At 58.1% G+C, this 24,242-nt stretch overlaps 1 protein-coding gene and 1 pseudogene across 2 annotated transcripts in view; one reads left to right on the forward strand and one right to left on the reverse strand.

Moving 5' to 3' along the window:
• Positions 1 to 24,242, forward strand: part of GALNT9 (polypeptide N-acetylgalactosaminyltransferase 9) — a 115,228-nt gene that overhangs the window by 28,034 nt on the left and 62,952 nt on the right. Inside the window, exon 2 of the mRNA XM_033220062.1 lies at positions 8,054 to 8,234. Coding sequence (XP_033075953.1) covers positions 8,054 to 8,234 — 181 coding nt within the window. The remainder of the gene's footprint in view (positions 1 to 8,053; positions 8,235 to 24,242) is intronic.
• On the reverse strand, positions 18,495 to 23,290 carry LOC117089159 (annotated as a pseudogene). The gene is made up of 2 exons (XR_004439483.1): positions 20,105 to 23,290; positions 18,495 to 19,017 (listed from the first exon to the last, which is right to left on the reverse strand). The product of XR_004439483.1 is annotated as an uncharacterized LOC117089159 (transcript).

Consider the following 24,242-nt stretch of genomic DNA (forward strand, 5'->3'; position numbering starts at 1 on the left):
TTGGAAGGTCATTGCTATGACTGCAATTGAATTCTACCTGTGACGGCACGGAAGGCATCTGTGGCCACAACTTTATGTGGAGGCAAAAAGCAAAATGCAGACCCCTCCATCTTGAAGGTGGCACACGAATGTTCCGTGCCCCCCTGGAGCCGCATCCAAATCACCTGCCCTGTCCAAAGTCATGCAGGGCAGGGGGGAGGCTGCATTTGCCAGGGAGGGGTTGGCCTCCCTCTCCGGCCAGCGAGTGGGGCCCTAGGTCCCTCCTCTGAGGACTGGTTCAATCTGAATGTGTCCACACGGCATGTTCCTTCCCCGTGGCCACCAGGCAGTCCTCGTGCGGTGCGGGTGGTGAATGTTTGCACAGCCATCCCAACCTCCAGGCGGAATTGAGAGGGGCAGGGGCCGGCAATGGGACAGCCCCATGGATGGAGACCCTTTACGTGCCCTGGAGGAGAAGTGTCCAGCTGGCACCTTGGTCTGGCCCAGAAACTCCTGTGTGGTTCTCGTTGGACGGTTCCCCCGTGCCCACCGCAGCAGCACGTCCGTCTGTGAAGCAAGGCGCAGAGTGAAGCTCAGCCGTGGTCCCCAAGGCCAGGCGGGCACCGTCACCTGCTTCCTTGGGAGAGGATGCCCTTCCTCTCCTGAAAGGGGTGTGACCATGGTTTAGTGGCTGTTTATTTAATGCCTTTGCCTGACACGATGCAGGGGCGGTGCCTTCTCGGTCCCCTGGGACACCCTCTTTGAGAGCTTTGCAGTTCAGAGCACTGTGGCGGAGTGTGGCTGGGGCTCACTGCCTCCTGGCCATGGGCCCAACCTTCAGCCTCAGTAGTCTCATCAGTGACATGGGGGTGACAAAAGCACCTGGCTTGGGGGGAGCCCTGGGGATTAAAGGAGGCAAAGCTCGTGCAACGCCTGCAGGAGGAACATGGTCAGTGCTGTGTTGTGAATGTGTTGCCAGCTGCCCCCACGTGGGAAGCTTCACCCCACCATGGCACTGAGAGGGGTCTGCAGGGGCTCTGCCCTCTCCAAGGGGTTAATGCCCTTAATGTGAGAATGGGTTAGTTATGGGAGTGGCTTATCTCAGGAGTGGGTTGGTTATCAGGGGTGGGTTAGGTATGGTGGGAGCAGGTTAGTTATCATGGGAGTGGGTTGTCTCAGGAGTGGCTTGGTTAGCTCTGGAGTGCAATGGTTATCATGGGAGTGGGTTAGTTAACTTGGGAGTGGGTTACCTTAGGAATGAGTTGGTTGTCACAAGAATGGGTTGGCTATCCTGAGACTGGGTTAGTTATCTCAGGAGTGGGCTAGGTGTCTTGGGAATGGCTTGGTTATCTCAGGAGTGAGTTGGTTGTCATGGGAGGGAATTGGTTGTCTCGGGAGTGAGTTGGTCATCTTGGGAGTTGGTTTTCTCAGAAGTGAGTTAGTTTTCTTGGGAGTGAGTTGGTTATTATGAGAGTGAGTCGGTTAGTGGAATTGGCCCGGTTGTCTCAGGAGTGAGTTGGTTATTGTAGGAGTGAGTCGGTTATCATGGGAGCGAGTTGGTTATGTTGGAAGTGGCTTGGTTATCCTGGGAGTGAGTTAGTTATCTCGAGTGAGTTGGTTATGATGGAAGTGGCTGCAGAGGGGCCCTATGTACAGTCAGGGCTAGAAGGAGAAGGTGGGGGACCCCATGTACAATCAGAGCTGGAAGGAGAAGGTGGGGGATCCCGTGTACAGTCAGAGCTGGGACAAGATGGTAGGGGATCCCGTGTACAGTCGGAGCTGGGACGTGATGGTGGGGGATCCCGTGTACAGTCAGAGCTGGGACGTGATGGTGGGGGATCCCGTGTACAGTCGGAGCTGGGACGTGATGGTGGGGGATCCCGTGTCCAGTCGGAGCTGGGACGAGATGGTGGGGGATCCCGTGTACAGTTGGAGCTGGAAGGAGAAGGTGGGGGACCCCGTGTATAGTCAGAGCTGGGACGAGAAGGGGGGGATCGGAGGCTTCAGGCGTCCTGTTCAGGGTGGCAGCGGCCATGTAGCGCCAAGGTGCCGGCAGAGGCTGGGATCAGGACTTCCAGCCGGGAGGGCAGGGCAGGAGCAGGCACAGGCCCAGGACAGTCTCTGGGAGGGCAGGGCAGGAGCAGGCACAGGCCCAGGACAGTCTCTGGGAGGGCAGGGCAGGAGCAGGCACAGGCCCAGGACAGTCTCTGGGAGGGCAGGGCAGGAGCAGGCGCAGGCCCAGGGCAGCCTCCGGGAGGGCAGGGCAGGAGCAGGCACAGGCCCAGGACAGTCTCTGGGAGGGCAGGGCAGGAGCAGGCGCAGGCCCAGGGCAGCCTCTGGGAGGGCAGGTGCGGTCAGAGCCGCTTGGCTTTCCCGGTCACGTTCTTTGGAGCAGGAGAGATCTGTTAATAGCTCGGAAAAGTGGAAATCCCACGGATCTGATTTTGCCTATGAGGAAGGTTGCCATGGGTGCCTCGCGGCAGGATTTCTGGAGCTCTCGTCTTCCCTGTCTCTTTTCTGCAGCATGGCCTCATCTTCTTTCACAAAGATTCCTTCCAAAGAGGCAGGGTTGCTTGATCCCACCAGGAAACAAGGACAAATCATGAAGAATGATGGTAGAAGAAACTGGTAAAAGTGTGGAGACGCCCAGTCTGCGGCTGCAGGGCTCAGGACCAAATCCCTCTAAACCCACTGTGGGATGGAGCTGCCAGTGATCCCTGTAGCTGCACTGGGGGTCACAGGGAGTGGCTGGTGCTGCCACAGCCCAGGGGCTGGAGATGGGGCCTCCAGCCTGGGAAGCCAGTGGGGCCTTCGGACGGGCACCTGGAGAGTTTGCTCTGCTCTTCCCCACCCCCAATGCCCTGGCTTCACCAACAGCCAGGTGCCGGGCGCCGTGCGGGCAGGGAAGGGGAGGCCCAGTGCTGGCACTGGTGTCCCCCGGGCAGCTTCTCTCAGCAGCTACGGGATGGTGACAGCACTGACTCCACCAGCCGAGGAAGAAGATCAGATCCGAGTCAGCAAAGGCTCCTTCACCCCAGTGCACGCCCAGTGCAGGGCTCAGGGTCCCTGAGCTCCATGTCCACCATCCGCACAGTCCTGGGACAGGGACTCGATGGGGGTCCACCTGTGACCAAGGAGGACCCTCAGCCAGGAGAAATCAGGCAGCTCCCTGGGCAACAGCATCTGGACCAGGGGCTGCTTGGTTCTCTTAAGCACAGGTGCAGCAGTGAGGGGAGGCATGGAGCCCCAGGGTGGAGGGAGGATGGGAATGGCAGCCTCTCTCTTCAAAACACACTCAGTGGGAGGCCTGGCAACCCTCATTCCTCCACAAGGAAACTGTGAGCAGCGGCATGGCCAGGGTGTCCCCAACCCCCGTGCAAGTGACGTGACCACAGCACGTAGGCCAGTGAAGGCCCAGCTCCTCCGCGCCTTCTGGCCAATGAAGCAGATTCAGGCAAAGCTGGGGGCGTCTGCCAAGTCCCCTTAGCTGTGTAATGCGACACTCACCGGTTCCAGGGATTCGGATGTGGACAGCTTTCGGGCTGCTGCCAACCACATAGAGTAAAACGAGTTTGCCATTCGTGCAAGGCAGGGCGGCTGGAGGACAAGAGCGTCCTTTGGGATTAAATAGCTGATGACAAAGCCAGTTCAAGGGACAGGCTAACTGGCAACACGACAAGAGATCAAGCTGATGAGATGAAAACCAAGAGAATGAAAATGGAGAATGAAGCGTCGGGAGGCAGGAGATAAACCGGGAGAGGAAACGTTCACTTAACAGAGGTTACAGAAGAGAAAACAGGGATGGCAGATGGGAATACAGTCACATCATTAACAGAACAAACTTCCTGGAGCTGAACGTCGACATGAGCGTGGATTGCCAAGTGTGACTGTGATTCGCTTCAAGATATGCCCTGACCAAATCTAGGATCCCAACAACAACAACAAAAATTAGTGTCCAGAGACAGGCAGAAACAAAATGCCAGTCTGAAGAAGAAAGAGGGTCCTGCCAACCTCAGAACACTCACAGGCAGCGCTGGGCACTGCATGAGGCAAAAAAAAAAAAAAAAGAAACGTCGAGCCTGGAATTCTATACCCAGCACAGTTATCAAGCCAGCATGAGGAGCAATGAAAGAGACTTCCAGACATTTGAGGGCTCAGGAAGTTTAGTTTCCACACAACCCTTCTTCAGTCTTCTTTAGAGATATACTTCAGTGGGATGAGAGGACCTCCAGGACCTGAACAGACGTGGGATCCACAGGGCAATGGAGCCCACTCAGGCTTAGAGTGAGGAGGGCCTGGGGGTGGCCACTGGGCAAACAACTGATGCAAAGGGACCTGGGAGTGAGAAGGCCATGAGGCGAGGGCACTGAGGGCTGGCCCTGCAGTCGGGAACATCTATGCGAAGATGGGGCTGTGCTCGCCGGTCACACCGCCAGGAGGCCTGAGCTCACATGGCAGCAGAACATGGCTGTCGGGAGGAGCTGCTCCATGCCACGTTGCCTGGGTTCAAACATGGTTCTGATGCTGACCAGCCCTGTGACCCTGTGTGTGTGGCCTGACCTCTCTGCCTCAGTTTCCTCATCTGCAAAATGGAGTGAAATACAGAACCTACGTCCCGGGGTGTTGTGGGGAATGACATGTTAACGTATGGGAAGGGCGCTTGCTCAGTAGATACTATTTTTATTATCATATTTTTGTCTTCTCTAAACGGGCATATGAAAAGTCAAGATCCAAACCTAAAACAAGTCAAAATATGCATAATTCTGAGAAATGGATAGTGTAACAGGGAAATCAATGATACTGTCTTGACCTTTGAAAGTTCTTCATGAAGCAGCACAGGTTTAGTGGGTGATAGAATGATATTTCCGTCATAGTGTCCATGCCGTGCTGGCGCCATGGTGGATTGTAACTACGCAATCCTGATGTGGGCATGTCAATTTGCTGCTTTTTTCCTTTCTTTCTTTTTTTGAGACGGAGCCTCACTCGCTCTGTCGCCCAGGCTGGAGTGCAGTAGCGCCATCTCAGCTCACTGCAACCTCCGCCTCCTGGGTCCAAGCGATTCTCCTGCCTCAGCCTCCCGTGTAGCTGGGATTACAAGTGCGTGCGCACCACCACATCCGGCTAATTTTTATATTTTTAGTAGAGATGGGGTCTTGTCATGTTGGTCAGGCTGGTCTCCAACTCCCAACCTCAAGCGTTCTGCCCGCCCCGACCTCCCAAAGTGCTGGGATTGCAGGTGAGAGCCACCACGCCCGGCCTGCCCACCCCGGCCTCCCCAAGTGCTGGGATCACAGGTGTGAGCCACCGCGCCCGGCCTGCCCACCCCGGCCTCCCCAAGTGCTGGGATCACAGGTGTGAGCCACCGCGCCTGGCCCGCTTTGCATTTCAGAACCACCCCGTCATCAAGTCCTGTGAACACTCACTCACGGTGATAGAGCTGAGGGTGGGTGTCACAGATGCCTTTAGGGGTGTAAAAGTAGCGGCACAGCTGAGCAGCAGGTGGATCAGGGCGCCCATTTCTCATCTGATGAGGCAGGGAGTCTGGAGATGCTGGATAGAGTCAGAGCTTCCAGAAATAGAGGCTTACGTATTCCTTTTGAAGCCACCAAGGTAACCACAGGATCACTAAAAATAATAGCTAAGAAAAATCGAGGGAAGGAGGGGGCAGGGGAAGAAGGTGAGGTGAAAACGGGCTCAGCCCCTCATTTTTCATGCCAAGAAGTCAGGGGACCTCGTCTCAGGCTGGCGAGGTGAGACCTGGATCTGCAGCAGACACAGGGAAAAGGACTCAAACCAGAAAAAGGCATCTCCTTTGAAGTGTGGTGCTTGGAGAGGAGACAGAGCACACGGTTGTCAACTCTCCGTTTCATGATTTTCTGGATTGTTTAAATTTTTCAACTCGTGCATATTTTATTTTACAAGTGAGAAAGTAAACCCCCAACGCCGGGCATCGGGCAGCTGTCCGGAGCCCCCTCAGCCACCCTCCTGCCAGGTGTAAGCCCTCGCCTGAACCACGCTCAGCCACCCTCTGGCCAGGCGGCCAGTCCCCAGCTGAGGCCTGAGCCCCGCGAATGGTGAGGTCTCTCTCGAGCTAGAAGCTGCTGTGCCTGCCTCTGGGAGACATCCAATTCCAGACTTTCCAAAGGGAAAAATGCACGTGCAGTACTGATATTTTAAAAGAGCATGATTACATATTTATCTCGCAGTATTAAGAAAGGGAAGTGATTTGTGTCATTTTTCAGTTCTACGTCCAATCTGTATCCTTCAGTCCTACATAAATAAAAACACTTTGTTTATCCATTTAAAATAGATTATTCCAGAAAGTCCAGAGGTTCCAGGAGGCTCAGAGCCTCGGCTCTGCAGAGGGGAGAAACCCACTCACTGCCCTGTTGGGGATGGAGGGTCATGGACTGGAGTCTTCCCAGGGCATCGGTCCCTCCCTCCCTGGAGCAGGAATCCTACAGAGATCCCGCCGGGCCCCAGGAGCTGGTGCCACAAGAGAAGGGCCCTCCCATGCGGGCAGCTGTGGGACGTCAGCATCGGGTATTTCCCGAGTTTGTGTTTCCACTGGCCTTCCTCCGAGGACCAGAGACCTCTCTGTGCAAGCTGACAAAAGGCAGCCCAGCCCCAGCGGTCCATGCCACCTCTTTCTGACTTAAAACTACTGCCCGGGCACCTGCCCCCCAAATCCATGATGCCCCGGAGACTCCCAGCTGAGAGACAGCCAACGGTGCCGTCTTTGCGGGGAGATACCCCTCTCACCCCCGTCCCCCTGGGAACAGCATCCCCAAGCCACATCCACTTGCCCAGCACAACTGAGCACCTAGAACTTTCCCTGGCCCGGCCCCCTTGGGCACCCGCTCCATACACCCTGACAAAGCCGTGGAGCCTCCCTGTCAGCCCAGAAGTTCCACTGGCTCCTTTCCAGTCGACGCTGCCCCACCCCGGGGTCCCCGTCCCACCCCGATGGCCATGGGGTGGGATTGTGATTCCGTCTGTTCTTGAACCTCACACCGGTGGCCACACGGGATAAGGTCTCCTGTGTTGATTCTTTGGCTTGGCGTCACGTGTGTGAGCTGCGTCTCGGCTGCTGCCTGTGTCGACGGCTCCGATCTTCCTACCCCAGAGTAGCAGCATGCATGCGGATATGTGTTCAGCTCAAGTTACGCAGGCGGACAGCGTCAAGGGCTGGTGGGGTTGGTGGCAGTAGTATGGCGTTTAAAACACCTAATCTTAGAGTCATTGCAGTTTTGAGTTAATATTTTTAACATCAGTAGGCCTGACCATCAGAGCAGTTCCGGGTTGATAGAGACTGAGCGGAGTTCCTGCATCCTCCACCCCCCAGGCACAGTGCCCGGGCGTGAACGTGCATGAATGTGACTGTGTATTGAGCCGACGCTGCCCGATGCAGGCGACTCACCCAGGGCCGTGGCTCACGGGGAGCTCACTCGGTATCACACCTGCTGTGGGTTTGGACAATTGCGTAAGAACAAGTATTGGCCAGTGCAGTGACTCACGCCTGCAATCCCAGCACTTTGGGAGGCCTAGGTAGGTGGATCGCTTGAAGTCAGGAGTTCAAGACCAGCCTGACCAACATAGTGAAACCGTCTGCACTAAAAATACAAAAATTTGCCGGTTGTGGTGGTGTGCCCAGCTACTAAGGAGGCTGAGGTGGGAGGATCACTTGAGCCTGGGAGTTCCAGGCTGCCCGGCTGCAGTGAGCTGAGATAGTGCCACTGCACTGCAGTCTGGGTGACAGAGCAAGACCCTGAATCAAAAAATACATAGTAACAAATTCCACCATTACAGCATCACACAGAGTCCACCGCCCTCAGAGCCCCATGCACCACCCATTCATCCCTCCCTCCTCTGCCCGCACCGCCCTTCACTCTGCACACAGTCGTGCACTTTCTGGAATGTCACGAGCTGGCAGCCTGCCATCTGCAGAGTTTGCTGGGCTTGCACCGGGGGCGGGGGAGGCAGCCGTAGGGGAGAGGGGTGGGAGGGGCGTCTCCTGGGTACAGATGCAGCATGTCCTGGGCCTGCCTGACCTCCCTCTCTTCCTTTCCCCCAGGCCTCGCCAAGCCCATCGGCCTGGTGGAGGGGCCAGGAGGCCTGGGCCAGGGCGGCTTGGCGGCCACCCTGCGTGATGACGGCCAGGAGGCAGAAGGCAAGTATGAGGAGTATGGCTACAACGCTCAGCTCAGCGACCGCATCTCCCTGGATCGGAGCATCCCCGACTACCGGCCCAGAAAGTGAGTGAATGAGCCGCCCCCCATGCCGGCCGGGGAAGTGAGCCGCCCCTACTCCGGGCCAGGGAAGTGAGTGGCCCCCCGCGCCGGCCGGGGAAGTGAGTGGACCCCCCGAGCTGCGGGCTCCTGGGAGAAAGGTGCAAAGGTCTGCTGTGGGAAAGTGGAGTGGTCAGGAGCACCGGCCTGTGGGGCCCTCCTGCCTCCTCTGTCTTCCCTGTCTCTCCTCCTCTGTCTCTCCTGTCTCTCTCTCCGTCTCTCCCTCTCTCCTTCTTTCAATCTCTCTGTATCTCTCTCTTTCTCTCTCTCTCTCTGTGTCTCTCCCCCTCCCCCACTTTTGGCTGCGGGCGTCCTTCCCAGGGCCTACCCCAGGCATGGGGCACTCCTGCCATAGCTGCATCTGGGGATCGCGGAAGCCGGGCTGAGGCATCATGGCTCATGCAGCACAGGCTCCCTGTGTCAGGCCCTGCCAGCCCTGGTCCCACCTGCTGTGGCCTCTCACTGCTGAGCTGGGGGTCGCTTGTGTCTGAAGCGAAGGGTATTCCCTTCCTGTGCACCTCCCATCCTGTCGCCCCCCAAGCTGCAAGAGTGGGTGAATCAGGAGCCAGGCCTTGGAGGCTACGGCTTTGCCTCAGTGCCACTCGGGATGGAGCCTGGTCTCTGACCCTCACACCTGCCCTGAGGGAGCAGCCACGACAAGGCAGGATTTGCCGACCCCTCCTGCGCTTCCATCCACAGAGCCTAGCCCACGACAGGATGCTCCCCGGGAGGGCCCCTGGTGGCATCATCCTGCAGAAGCCGGGCGCTCAGGGCTGCCCAGCAGGGCCACGTTGTCACCGTGGGGTGGTGGCAGGTGGCCTCAGCCACACTTGCCTCCTCCTGGAGCTGCCTGAGGGAGGGCAGGTGGGAGGGCAGCCCCCTCTGCAGCTCCTGGTGTGGTCAGCCTGCCCTACCCACCAGGGGACCCTGACACCAGGATTCTTGGGCCAGGAGCTCATTTGAGATGGGGATGGGGAGGCTGGCAGGGAAGAGAAGGGGGGAGGAGAGGCATGTCTCAGCCCCATTCCATTTCTTGTGACTCAGGCAGAGGTTCCCAGGGCATTCACTCAGCTGCTCTGGGGTTCCCCGCGTGTGGATGGAGGGATGTGAGATGGCCGGACAGGCCTGCGGTGTCCGGGGGTGCAGGGAGCGCCCTGGGCCACGTGGAGGTGGCTGTGGGAACCTGGAGCTCCCTGTTCTAGCCAGGTGGGGCCCACTTCACACCTTTCCCACAAACACGTGCTGGGAACCGGTTCTAGGTGTGATGAGTCTTCCTTAGACAGCACAGCAGTGCAGGTGAGGCGTGCCCAGCTCCCGAGGCTCTGATTCCTCCTGGAGGGGGTCTCCACGAGTCGTTTAGACAAACGGCCGAGGCCTGGGCACAGAGGCTTCGGCACCTCAACCACATCCAGAGTGCGACATTATTTTATTTTCATTCCACTTATTTTAATGGTTACCATGATTTAACGCAAGTGATGCCAGCTTTTCATTTGCAGCGGTGAAATGAAGATTCCTTTTCAAATAAAAAATGCATTTAGTTTTAAAATAGGCCAATTTAAAGAAACATGCTCCATAAGTAAGAACACAGTGGTGTTTTCATGTGGCACCAGCTACAGACTTGGGGCTGGAATGACTTTGGTTTGGAAAGTGGCTGGTGCACATCAGCTGACCTGTGCACTGAGTGTGCACGGTGTGTGTGCGTGCGTGTGTGTGTGCACGTGTGTGTGTGCATGTGTGTGCGTGTGTGTGCGTGTGTACATGTGTGCACGTGTGGGTGCGCGTGTGGGGGGGGGTTTGAAGGCTCCTGTGTGTCCTAAATTTGGGAGCGAACTCTGCTGTCAGGGCTAGCCTCACTGCTGGAGTGAGCACCGTTCTTGGTTGTGAGCCTCCAGGCAGCTGTTGTGCGGCAGGAAGATCCCCGAGACCACTTTGATGGTCCACAACTTGCTAGAAGGATGGACAGAAGGATGGACAAAACCCAGCCAGGCTGCTTTTCCCTGCTGTGGGTTCTCACGGTAGAGGACACGGGTTAAAGTCAGCAGAGGGAAAAGATGCCCGGGCAGGGCCCAGGAAAAGCTGGGCGCGAACTCCCAGGTGTCCCCTCCCAGGGGGTCCCGGGAACTTGATTCTCCAGCACCCATGTGTGACAACACCTGCCAGGCAGGGCCAGCCAGGAACCCCCGAGCCTCAATGTCCAGGGTCCTCACTGGGCTGGTCTCGTGGACATGGCTGACCTCAGTCTCCACCCTCCAGGGGTCAAGCTGATGCTGTGAGGCCAAGGCCCCACCATGAATCCCACCATAGCACAGACCAACTGGGGCGGCCAAGGCCAGGTGAGCAGGGCTGTCCTCTCTAGCAGGGGTTCAGGGCAGGGAGGGGCCAGAAGGGGATTCTCAGGGTGTGGAGGAGCCGGCTGCCAAGTTAACCCTTTCCTGCTCACAGCCACAGTGGAAACATCAGTGCCATCTGGCAGAGGAAGGTCCCCAAGTGCCCCACCCCTGTCCCCATCACTCCTCCTGGGGGGCTTCCAGCCATGAGGAAGGGGCGACCCGTGCCTTGCTCTCCCGCCTGCCTGTTTTATCTCCTAGCTTGTGCTGTGAGGGAGGAAGGCTGCCTCCGGCACTGGTTTTCGAATCCCTGCAGGCCCTTGGTCCCCTGTGGAATCCTCTGGAGGATCCCAGTACCACTGTGCATGACCTTGGTCCTGTTGGCAGGCAGGGACCCTGAACGTCGTGGGGTCCAGTCCTGGGGGCCGGGTCGACTCTGAGTCAGGACTGAACCCAAGCTGGAGGTGAAGCCCTGTGTGACCCTCTGCGTCCCCCCGAGGTTTGTTTTCCGGAGGCCAGGGAGGCTGGACCTGGCTGCTGAGCCAGTGCAGGACCGGGCAAGGGTCTCTCGGGTCCCATCCTCCCCCCATATCAAGGAGTGGCTTTTCTAGCATAGACGTGGGCCTGCGTGTCACAGAGGGTCATCATTTGCCTCCTGAGGTCCAGTCCCGGCTCCAGGTGGAAGTCCACGCCCCTGCTCTGATCCAGGTGGAAATCCACTCCCCCCGCTCCGATCCAGGTGGAAGTCCACGCCCCCGCTCTGATCCAGGTGGAAATCCACGCCCCCGCTCTGATCCAGGTGGAAGTCCACACCCCACGCTCTGATCCAGGAGGAAATCCACGCCCCCCACCTCGCTCTGATCCAGGAGGAAATCCACGCCCCCGCTCTGATCCAGGAGGAAATCCACGCCCCCCCGCTCTGATCCAGGAGGAAATCCACGCCCCCCACCCTGCTCTGATCCAGAAGGAAATCCACACCCCCGCTCTGATCCAGGAGGAAATCTGCGTCCCCGCTCTGATCCAGGTGGAAATCCGCGCCCCGCTCTGATCCATTTCAGCCCAGTTGCAGATCCCGCAGCCCAGGTCTAAGCCAGTCAGAGCAAGAAGGTCACCCCAGACCCAGTGGCTGGCTCAGGGCTGGTCAGGTAGTTAAGCCAGTCCAGTCACAGTGAATTCTGGAATTACCAGGAGGCCATCGAGAAAAAAAGAGCCAGCCTTTTCCCACAAGGTCAGACCAAGGCTGCGAGCTGGGGGAGCTACAGCCATCTTATCAAGAGGGGAGAGTGCCAAGCTTCCAGGGCCCCCCGCAAAACCTAAGAAGTGGCTGGTGTCTGAATACCTGGATCCAATTGCTCCCGAAGCAGACCTGCTTGGCTTTGCAATAAATTAGCACGCAGGCACACACACGCGCGCGCGCACACACACACACATGCACACGCATATTTTTAATTTTTTGTTTAAGCACATCTGAATTGGGTTTTCTGCTCTTAGAGCCACAGGAGTCCCACTGGACTCCCCTGCTGTGGGATGCAGGACCCCCCCAGGCCTGGGCTTGCTATAGTAGGGGCTTATTCCCATGCTGAGGGTTGAGGGACCCCCAGGCCTGGCCTTGCTGTAGTGGGGCTGATTACTTCTGGGATGTGGGACCCCCAGGCCTGGGCTTGCTATAGTGGGGCCGATTCCCCTGTTGTGGGTTGTGCGACCCCCAGGCCTGGGCTTGCTAGTCGGGGCCGATTCCCCTGCCATGGGATGGGGGACCCCCAGGCCTGGCCTTGCTACACAGTGGAGGCTCTTGCTCTCCTTTTGAGGATTCAGCATCCTGCTGCCTCTCCCCAGGTACAGGTGGCCCCCACTGTAGGAAACCTGTCTGCCAAGATAAAGTCTGGCAGGAGTGGCCAGGCCCAGGTTCGTTCTTACGTCACAGAAGACGACATCGGGGTGAACCTTGAAAGAACTGGCATTTGCTCTATACCCTCACTGATAGAAACCCAGTTTACAGATACTCTGGTTTGAAGGCACACAGCTATCTGCCTCCTGAATTAGAGAATGTGAATTTTATATAGATATTTACACATGTATTTATATCCCATTTCTTTCCCCAAAACAGTGAGGAGGCTTTGACACCAGTGAAACGCACACCCCACGTGCAGCCCGCCCCGCACATGTGGCCGAGAAGCTCGAACGCGAAGGCCTCCTGGCCCCTCGCTTGCCCCTCGCAGGCCCTGTCCACGGTCTCTCCAGCTCCGCACCCAACCCGGAGCTTCCCCGGTGCCTGCAGAATAGATCACAGGGAATTAGTCACCTGCAACAGCCCTCACAAGCGTACCACTTAGAAAGCAGATCCTGGTGGACGCTGGGTCTTATCCATCTTCCCAGGGACCACTTTCCTAAAAGGAGCTTGGGTGGAGAGACCCGAACCCAGCGCGGCTCAGCGAGTATGACTGGGAAGCATCTTCACCGTGCCTGGCCTTTCCCTGGGGTCACTGAAGAACTGCTGGCTGCAGGGGGCTGGCTGCAGACCATGCACTGTTCCCTTAATTCCTGCAGCGAGCTTAGAGGCAGAGCCTGTTATTGTCCCATTTTATACATGGGGAAACTGAGGCAGGAAAGGTTAAATCTCTTTATTGAGATCCCACAGAGAGTAGGTGGTGGCAGAGCGGGGACGTGGAGTCTAGAGATTTTACAGAAAAAGAGGGGAAACCCCAGTTATTCTGAGGAACCAGATGGGGGTGCAGGCTGAAAGCTGAGCCCGGGAGGGGCTGGGGGGCCGCCCTGAGGGGTCTCTTCCCCGGGGTCTTGTCTCCCTCTGGGGCAGGCTCTGTCCCACTCCTTCCTCTGCTGGCTCAGGAGTTGGGGGGCTCCGCTTTCTTTCCAGGAGCTGCTGCCTGCCAGCCTCCTCCTGACTCTGGGCTGGGGGCACAGCCTGCCTCCCTTTCCAGCCCTTCGGGGAGGACGTGGGGCCCCTTCCCCTAACCGCTCTCGGAAGCTTCCACGCAGGCCCCTTCCGGACACTGCTTCACAGACACAGACAGGGCAGCTCACAAGGTTCTGTTTTCACCCAGAGTCTCCATGCTGCCAGGCCGCAGCCATCCTCAGGATGCCTGTGGGGCACATCTGTTTCTAGGGTCTCCTGTGAGTGCCTCCTGTCCTTCAGGCATCTCCTCACCTTGGAGAAGACACATTTGTGTCCCTCATCCTCCAAAAAGAAACCCCTTACTGCTGGCCATCCGGATGGGTCAGTCAATAAGACATAAAATCCAATTAAAAATGGCTCAACCCCAAAAAGGGACTCTGTTGACTCAGGCAACTGAAAGGTGGGGCTTCAGGTATGGCTTGATCTAGGGGATAGTCCAGCCCCTGACTGCTCTCGGGTTAGATGCACCTTGACTCTCTTAGGATCCTCGCAGGAAATTAATGGTGCCCTCACGTGGACATGGGCAGAATCCAGGAGACCTGGTGGACATTGGGCATCCAGGCAGTGACCCCGGTGAATCCAGGAGACCCAGTGGACACTGCGCATCCAGGAATTTGATCCAGGAAGTGACCGCACTGGAATGTTCTTCTCTCCACGGCCTGAAGGGACGGGGGCGAGAATCACAGGTGCCCAGCAAGAGCTGGAGCTGCAGAGAGAGGACAGGGGATAGGGACAGTAACTCTGGAGAGAAGAAACCACTGCCAAGACGGTGGGGAGGGGATCGGGGATGCCCCTCACTCCTTCCACCCTTCAGGCTCTGGGGCTGCCTCCCAAGACTGAACCCAACAGAAGCCGGAGGGCAGAGGAGCCTGGCAGGAAGCCCACAGCAGTCGCACAGGGCACAGCACGGGGCTGGGCAGAGCAGAGCCTGGGCTCAGGGAGGGGAGATCCCAGGGAGGAACCGGCCAGCGCCGTCCTCAGGCTCCAAGTGTGGCAGCTGCAGCCAGCCGTCCCCACTGAGCACGCTGGACCGTCCCAGCAACCATGCAAGCCACAGTCTCAGGCGACTTTCATTGGCCCATACTGGGTCACGTGCTTGTCTGGGACCCAATCACTGCCAGCAGCCTGGGGAATGGCGTTCACTGATTGGTCAATCTTTGTTACACGTTCCCTGTGGGAAATGAGAATAATTCCGCATTGGAGGGGCTGGGGAGCGGAGCGGCCCGGCGGACACCAGGGTTACTGGGGAGCACAGAGCCCCCTGCGGTCCCTGCGGCCCGCGCGCAGCCCTCTAGCCCTCTGCAGTGACAGTCACCATACCGTGGTCTGATGGCAGCCTCTGGAGGCTGAGTCCTGTTGGGACGGGCTGGGTGACGGGGTAGAGGTCTCCCCGGGGTCCCAGCATCCACACCAGGGGCCAGTGGCATTTTCTGTGATGCGTCAGGGCAGAGTTGGGACCTTCAGGGACACCGAACCCACTCTAGAAGTGACTTCGGGCACCGAGCTTGCATGTCCGTGGCCTCCCGTGGGCTTCAGCTGCAGGGCCGACCGCTCCAGGCTCCCCAGGCACGAGGAGCGGTCCCTGCCTGCCCGAGCAGCGTGTGCCGTGGGAACACCCTTCGGTGTTGGCAGCAGTCAGGTCTTCTGTCCCGGGTTGGAAGAGCAAGCAGAGAAGGGACGCTAAAGTGAGCCCTCCCGATTCCCCTAAACCAGCGGCTGGAGACACATCCAGACTGCCGGCCCGGCCCCAGGGAGGGCAGCTCCGCCTCCATTTCCTCTTGGCTTTCTCCACCGCCCTGCGTCACTGGCCTGCAGGTGTTGGGGACAGTGGGGTCCGGGTCTGGAATGGTTTCTCTGGCTGTGTCAGCACCGGGCCTGGCTCAGACCCTCCCGGGCGGGGGCTGTGGGTGTAGATGACACCATCGGGTTAGGGGCCTCATCTTCCAGCCTGCTGTGCTATTTTTAAGTCCTCAAATAACTTGTATGTTTGATGCCTAATTATTTTATTTTGGTATTTTTTTTTAACTCAGAAGTCTAGATTATCCACACCTTGAGACACACCCAGAGAGCACGACGTGGTGTCCCCGCTGTGGTAGGAAGGAGGTTTATACAGAGTCTTGTGAGGCGGCGCCCACCATGTGGTAGGAGGAGTGTGACGTGGCGCTCTGGCTGTGGTAGGAGGAGTGTCACGTGGCCCTCACGCTGTGGTAGGAGGAGTGTGACGAGGCGCTGTCTCTGGTAGGAGGAGTGTGACGTGGCGCTCTGGCTGTGGTAGGAGGAGTGTCACGTGGCCCTCACGCTGTGGTAGGAGGAGTGTGACGAGGCGCTGTCTCTGTGGTAGGAGGAGTGTGACGTGGCGCTCTCGCTGTGGTAGGAGGAGTGTCACGCGGCCCTCACGCTGTGGTAGGAGGAGTGTGACGAGGCGCTGTCGCTGTGGTAGGAGGAGTGTGACGAGGCGCTCTCGCTGTGGTAGGAGGAGTGTCACGCGGCCCTCACGCTGTGGTAGGAGGAGTGTCACGCGGCCCTCACGCTGTGGTAGGAGTGTGACGTGGCGCTCTCGCTGTGGTAGGAGGAGTGTGACGAGGCACTGTCGCTGTGGTAGGAGGAGTGTCACGCGGCCCTCACGCTGTGGTAGGAGTGTGACGTGGCGCTCTCGCTGTGGTAGGAGGAGTGTGACGAGGCGCTCTCGCTGTGGTAGGAGGAGTGTGACGAGGCACTGTCGCTGTGGTAGGAGGAGTGTCACGCGACCCTCACGCTGTGGTAGGAGTGTGGCGAGGCGCTGTCGCTGTGGTAGGAGGAGTGTCACGCGGCCCTCACGCTGTGGTAGGAGTGTGGCGAGGCCCTCACGCTGTGGCAGGAAGGAGCTTTAAACAGGGTCTTGTGACACGGCGCTCTTGCCGTGGTAGGAAGAGTGTGACGTGGCACTCTCGGTGCCCCCGCTGTGGTAGGAAGGAGGTTTAAACAGGGTCTTGTGAGGCGGCGCCCATGCTGTGGTAGGAAGAGCGTCACGCAGTGCTTACGCTGTGGTAGAAGGAGTGTGACGCCGTGTTCAAGCTGTGGAGGAAGGAAGTTTAAACAGGGTCTCGTCACACGGTGTTCATGCTGTGGTAGGAAGGGTGTCACCCAGTGCTCACGCTGTGGTAGGAAAGAGGTTTAAACAGGGTCTTGCCGGAGCGCCTCCCTGGTGAAACCCTGGATGACTTTAACCCCCACTCCCAGCCCCCAGGGGCCTTGGGGAGCCCAGCAGCCTGGCTCCTGCCTACTGTCCCCGGGGCTTCTCCAGAGCCCGCAGGGGCCAGAGGGTGGGGTTAGAATGGGGAGAAGGAGTTTAGAAAAACCAGAGAGGGTGTGGAGGTGAGGGGAAGGGGGCTGGGGTGGACGGAGGGCCTCAGAGCTGCTGGCCGTGGTCAGGGCGCCACTGACCGGGTAGCTTATAAACAACACACGGAGTTTCTCACCGTTCGCGAGGCCAGAAGTCCAAGGTCAGGGTGCCAGTGGGTTGGGGCCTGGCACAGGGTCTCTGTCAGGTTGTTGGCAGCTGTCCCCTTATATCCTCATGGGGTGAAATGGGCGAGGCAGCTCAGGACTCTCTTGAATATGGCATGAATCCCATTTCCTGTTCATGAGGCTCCACCCCACAACCTCATCACTCCCAAAGGTCCCGCCTGCTGATAGTGTCACTGGTTAGAGGGTCACGGCTTCAACATGTCCCTCTGTGGGAGGGACACAGATGTGCAGACCACAGAGCTAGGGCCTCTGAGGACCGCCTTGGCCAGGACGCTCAGGAAGCCTGGGTGTGAGTGAAGCCTCGGCTGGGACGTGCGGGGAAACTGGGTGTGAGTGAGGCCTTGTGTGAGGGGTTCCCCCAAGTGCACATCCCAGGCCCTGAGTCCAGCAGAACCTGAAGCTCCTCCCTAGGCCCTGCCATTGTGTGAACCAAAGCACGTCTGCCTCTCCCCAGGCTGACCTGGATTTCTGTGGCTGCCACTGTTGGATGCTGACTGAGAGGCAGGGCCTCAGCTTCAGAAGAGAGAGGCTCAGAGCCGTGCTCAGGGCAGGGGCTCCCCAGCCCCTGGAGAAGTGTCTTCCCAGCTGGAGTCCCGGCGGCAGCTCAGGCACCAGGCTGCAGTCACACCTACACAGCGACTCCCTCGCCAGGCTGCGCTCATGCCTGGTCCGCAACTCCCTCGTGGCTGACGTCCTGGGACTCAGCACACTTTGTCTAGAAAGGACCAGATGTTGACACTTGAGGCTTCTGGGCCCCATAGTCTCCGTGGGGATAGCTGTTGAGGGATAGTTATCAGTTTCCCCAACCCTGTTGTGGCAGGAGAATGGCCACAGTCAATCCCATGTGAGCGGGCATGGCTGGGAGCCGGGACCCTGCATCCATGGCAACAGATGGTGGCAGAACTTGGCCCCTGGGCCGCCGTGCGTGGGCTCCCGTTCTACGGTGTGCGTGTTTCCGGATTCTCACTTCTTCACATGGCCGTTGTGGCAGATGGTATTTTCCAAGGATGGATGGAAACACACCTCCCAAAACCTCGTCCCTGCCCTTGAGACCAGTGGGGCTCTGCACCCATCAAGGCAGGACATCCAGGGGGTGCTCGTCCCTGCCCTTGAGACCAGTGGGGTTCTGCACCCATCAAGGCAGGACATCCAGGGGGTGCTCGTCCCTGCCCTTGAGACCAGTGGGGCTCTGCACCCATCAAGGCAGGACATCCAGGAGGTGCTCGTCCCTGCCCTTGAGACCAGTGGGGCTCTGCACCCATCAAGGCAGGACATCCAGGGGGTGCTCGTCCCTGCCCTTGAGACCAGTGGGGCTCTGCACCCATCAAGGCAGGACATCCAGGGGGTGCTCGTCCCTGCCCTTGAGACCAGTGGGGCTCTGCACCCATCAAGGCAGACATCCAGGGGGTGCTCGTCCCTGCCCTTGAGACCAGTGGGGCTCTGCACCCATCAAGGCAGGACATCCAGGGGGTGCTCGTCCCTGCCCTTGAGACCAGTGGGGCTCTGCACCCATCAAGGCAGGACATCCAGGGGGATGCCACGTGCCTTCAGGGCGGCTGTGGGGAGGTGAGTTGCTTCTAGCCCAGCGCTGGTAGCAGAGCCGGGGCTGCAGGGGAGCCCCCAGCAGTCCTGGAGCCGCCGGGCTGTGAGGCAGCCCACAGGCTTCACACGGGGAGTCGACGTGGACGGACCCTGGGGCAGCACGATGAGCGGCGTCCGGCCAGTGCCAGCGCTCCAGCTGCAACCCAGAACCCCCCAGCAGGTCTGCCTCAGTGCCAACCCTGGCAACCGTGGCAGAAAGTCACACGACAGTCTGGTCGCTGCACGAAGCCACACGCTGGAGGCCCGCTATGCAACAAGGACAGGGACATGGGCGAGGCATGGCTCAGACTGGACATGGCATCGCGATGACATGCGGGCATGTGATGTTAGCAGGCGTCTGTGGGAGTCTTCCATCCCCTGCAAGCAGCCACGGAAGCTGCATCGTGTCCCACCTGGGTGGGTGCGCCTGGCTATTGCAGGCCTCAGCAAGAGTCCATGGATGATTAAAGAAGTAAACAAAAGCAAGCTCAGCCGGGCCCACTCAAAACTCAGACTTGGATTTCCTGCGTGGCTTTAACCCCTCAGACGCCAACTATCTCGGCAGAAACTGCACTGCTGATTGGTTTGGTTTGATGGGTCTAGTCATCGGAAACACACCTAGAATGTAGGAGTGTGTGCATGCCTGTACATGTGCATGTGCGTCTGCATGTACATGTGTGCATCTATCTGTGTGTGTGCCCACAGATGTGTATGTGTGTGCACGTGTATGTGTGTGCACGTGTGTGATGTGTGTACGTGTGTCCACAGATGTGTGTGCATGTGTGCGTATGTGGACATGTGTGCACGTGTGTGATGTGTGTGTGCATGTGTGCATGTGTGTGTGTTCTGGCTCCAACAGGTGATTCCATCCACTTTCTTTCTTTTTCTTTTTTTTTTTGAGACGAAGTTGCCCGGGCTGGAGTGCAGTGGCCGGATCTCAGCTCACTGCAAGCTCCGCCTCCCGGGTTTACGCCATTCTCCTGCCTCAGCCTCCCGAGTAGCTGGGACTACAGGCGCCCACCACCTTGCCCGGCTAGTTTTTTGTATTTTTTAGTAGAGACGAGATTTCACTGTGTTAGCCAGGATGGTCTCGATCTCCTGACCTTGTGATCTGCCCGTCTCGGCCTCCCAAAGTGCTGGGATGACAGGCTTGAACCACCACACCCGGCCTCCATCCACTTTCAAACCAACTCCTCACCACTTTCTCCATGAGCTGCGTTACTGATTTCCTTTTGTCGGGCAGTAGATGCTTTTCTAATTAGGCAGTGGCTTTAATTATGCCACAAAGCACATAACATAGGTCCTGAGTATTAAGACTGGCCCATGGGATAATGAAAGGAAGACTGGCAAATCCAAATTAAGCAGAATCATAAAAATGAATGACCTTATCCGAGAAGCCGTTGTACATCCCAACACAGTAGCATGCCCCTGCTCTCTGTTTGTGGAGTCTTCATGCATATTAATCGTTTAAGCCTGAGCAGCCTGGCCGTCAGCTCTAATCGGTGCATATTTAGTGGATGGCACTTTGAGGAGCTGGGAGCACGTACCTCAGCCCAGTCCAGCTTCCTGACGAAGGTGCTCTGTCTAAAGCCTCCTGCGTTTCGGGTCTGTGATGAGAAGTGGGGAACGTGGACATTGAGGGTGGGAGAAGCCAGGCACCGTTGTGGAGACGTGCGGCGAGCCGTGTGGCTTCTCCGCAGGGGCAGCTACCAGGTTTTGTTCCTCATCAAGGGGTGGAAGCTGCAGCCGGTTCCCCAACTGACATCTTCCCGTTTCATGCACGCCTGGCTCCGTCCGGGCCTGGGGTCTGTGCCCTGGGAAGGAAATGTCTCGGGGAGTGGGACCCTCGGGTGAGCTCAAGGGGGACCCACTCCCACTGGGTTCTTCTTTGCCTTTGAAGCAGCTCTGCGGGCCTCTCTGGGCACAACTTCAAGCCAGTCTTGTCCTTGGTTCATGGAAGCCAAACCAGAAAGCTGAGGTTCCTGCCCTGTGGCTTCCTGCTGCAATGTGGATTCACTGGGACCTGTGGGGCAGAGCCCGCTCGATGCCAGGCAGCCCTGGACTCTCTAAGCAGGAAGAACCTTCTCAGGCCTGGGATCCAGCTCCCCCTTCTCCCACACACACACCTGGGCACACGCACATGCACACACAGCATCTCACTCACAGACGCAGCACACACCTGGAGACAGACGGACCTCAGAGGGACACTGGCAGCCCAGCCGAGGCGCTGGTATCACCCACGGCTCCTGTTCACGAGGCGAAGGGCACGGGCCGATCACAGGCGAACACTTCCACGCAGACCTGAATACTGTGGGTTTCATTTGTACGAAATCCACCTGGGCTGGAGCAGGACTCCTTCAACAGCTAGTGACAGAAAATCCATCTCAAATTGGGCTCAAGCTAGAAAGAGAGGCAGTGGGGAGAGAGACAGAAGGAGGAAGGGAGGGAAGTGTCCCTGCAATGACGAGGCCTGAGGAAGTCCTGGCGTTGGCGAGTAGGATTCATGGCTCAGGCAATGTCATCGGGCCAGCGTCTTGCCAGCTCTCCATGCTCCTCTTGGCCTTGCTGAGCCTCCACTGTCTGCAAGAGGCTGCAGCCGCTCCAGCCTCACGTCCTGTCTCCCGGAGCCCAGCCACCCTCTCCTGGCTCTGACAGGGCCGTGCGTCTCTCCCCAAGCCTATTGCCATGCTGATTGGCTCAGACCCGGTTCTGTGTACTCCCCTTCATCCAGGCTGGAACTCCACCCCGCTACTCAGGGAGTTCCTGCCAGGGTGAGCCCCACGTTTTGTGGGGAGGAGGAGGGAAGGAGCCGAGCAGGGCAACAGCGGAAGTCCACGGCCTGGAGAGGACGGCCTAGACGGGGGGAAAGAAGGAACAGGGAGGGGCTGAACCTTTTCACATCACGCCCTGCACGCCAGGCTGGACAGGGAGAGGCTGAGCGTGCAGTCTGGGGTTAAGGCTGGAAAGCCCCGATAGATGGCTTAGAAGTGAGTTGGTGACAACTGGACAGTTCCCCAGGTGGGGCAAGCACCTGAGCGATGGAAACAGCCCCTGCTGCCAGGAGCCCACGGGGGAGGGTGCGTGTGTGTGCGGTGTATCCTGTGTGCACATGTGTGTCTGTGGTGTGTTCACAGATGTGTCTGCACATGTGTGCGGGTGTGGAGGGTATGTTCTTGCGTGTGGCATATGTTCACATGTGCATGTGTGTGTGGTGCTGTACCTTCTAATTCAGCCCAAGCCACAACTTAGACTTTTAACGTTATGTTCAAACAAAACCATTTGGAGACTCACTGACAGCTTTGAGGCTTTGGATGCCGCCCGCTCATCACCTGCCTTCCCCTCTGCCGTGAGCGATGAATTCAAGCTCCGTAAAGGCCACACATGGAGCCCCGTGTGCGTCTAGAGTTCTGGGTGCCGGGATGAGGCAGTGAAACAGCAAACCCGCACGTAGAACCCCTGCCCCAGGAGCCCTGGCTGGCAGGAGAGCAGGGCAGGGGTGCGAAGAGCAAGCGGGGGGTGGGGGTGGGAGAGGCAGAGCAGCATGCTGGAGGCCGGGGCCCTGGTGGGATTTTACGTTGAGCACGGGGTGAGCCTCTTGAAGGGTGAGGGCGCATGTGGCCATCCAGGTATCCGGGTGGGGGTGGGGAGCGCAGAGGCCCTGGGGCAGGAGCAGGCCTAGAACACGGGCCACAGAGCCAGGGGCTGGGCCGCAGGGGAGTGAGCCAAAGGAAACTAAGAGCGGATGGTGGAGGGAGCAGCCTGGCTGAGCAACCCAGGCCTTTGACCTTCTCAGGGGTGATGGGAAGCCTGGAATTGCGTGGGCCGGTGTGGAGGTCACCGTGACCTTGCCAGGCCTGGGGTTGTAGCCGCGGTGCCCAGGGAGGTGAGAAGGGGCTGGCCAGACTGCCTGTTGTGAAGAGTGGAGAAGCATGAGAGGGACGTGGAGCAGGGCGTCTGGCTTTTCTCTGACCTGCAATGGGCTGGTGGGAGCGGGAAGGCTGGCCTCACTGTGAATGTGAAAATGCTGGTTGGAGCCCACCACGGTGGGTCTTCCTTCAACAGCTAAATGCGCCAAAGGCCTCAGAGCTTGACAGGGTTGAATTTCCTCCGAGCCCCCAGGCCCTGGGAAGGCCGCCCTGTGCTCCCTGGATGGGGCGACGGCCGACATTCCTGGCCTGTCCCCAGCCATGTCGCCTCTGCCCAGCCCTCAATCACTGCGGCTCTCAAGCGGCTCCGGGTGCCATGATCTCCTTCAACTCTGATGCTTTCCAAACACCATAAATTTAGTTTATTTTCTGTCTGACAGAAATGGCGCCACTTAAATCCTACAAAGAACCCTCGGGTTCCGCTCAGGCTGAGTTATTCGGGGGCCACTGCTGAATGGTGTGCATTTGTTTCCTCTGTGACATCGGAATGGGGAGGACGCTGCCTCCAGCACAGGGCCAGGGGCCAGGGCTGCTCACACAGAGCTGCTGAAGCCTGCGGGGGCCCAGCTGTGGTCCTGGGCTGCCCGCCCCCAGGAAGGGCACTTTGCCACCATTGAAGTGGGGCGAGCTGGTTCAGGCACAGCTGGAAACCAGAAAGAGGCAGCCTGCAGCAGCTGCACCAAACAAGAGCAGGAGCCCCAGGCCTAGGTGGGCGGATCACGCTAGACCAGCCTGGCCAAAACGGTGAAACCCTGTCTCTACTGAAAATACAAAAATTAGCCAGCTATGGTGACACGCGCCTGTAATCCCAGCTACTTGGGAGGATGAGGCAGGAGAATCGCTTGAACCCGGGAGGTGAAGGTTGCAGTGAGCCGAGATTGCGCCACTGCACTCCAGCCTGGGCGACAGAGTAAGACTCTGTCTCAAAAATAAAGAAGAAAGAAAGAACGAGAGTCCAGAAGCCACTGCTGCCCCCACCAGCAGAGTGGAACTGTGATTTCATAGAACAGACGCAGCCTGGCAGCGAGAATGACCACAGTGCTCACAGCCACTCGGGTGGAATCTCAGGAACTCAAACGTCAGGAGAAGGAGTGGGGCTCCGAGGCCTGTGTGCGGGAGACAACGGCCATGGCGTCGAGTTCAGAGGCATGCCGGGCGCGGCTGGGGATGGGAAGGTGTGGAGCAGAGCCATGGGGAAGGCCCAGCCCAGGCGCACATGAGGCCCAGAGACGGCAGCCTGCGAAGCGGAGGAGGGTGGACGCCGGGGTGATCACCCACTTTTCCTAAACTGGGCGTCAGGCACAGGCTTTGTATTGCTTCATTCATCGTCATATTTGATATATGGTTGATAAATATCCCTTTAAAAATTAAAGACAATTTGTTAATTGAGAAGGGTACTGCATTATGGGTAAAATAAATTATTTTATGCTAACTAGTGCTGGGTGAAAAATGAGGTGTATGTATTACATTATTTCCGATTTAAACAGCAATTTGTCTACAAAGGGTTGTGATGAGTGTCAGGTTGTTAGGTGCACATTCATGGCACGAAGTGAGATAGAGCATTCTCCTGCAGAAAACACAGAAAAGTCCAGAAGGAATGTACAACAGCCTGCCCTGGCACTCCCACCGCTGCCGGGCGTCGCAGGAAGCTGGGAACTAATTTAGCGCCCGGCAGTGGGACGGCGGCACTGCGATATTTTCTTCTGCACAAATTTGCTGT

The sequence above is a fragment of the Trachypithecus francoisi genome, unplaced genomic scaffold (genome assembly GCF_009764315.1).
Source record: "Trachypithecus francoisi isolate TF-2019V2 unplaced genomic scaffold, Tfra_2.0 Lachesis_group11, whole genome shotgun sequence".
NCBI lineage: Eukaryota > Metazoa > Chordata > Mammalia > Primates > Cercopithecidae > Trachypithecus > Trachypithecus francoisi.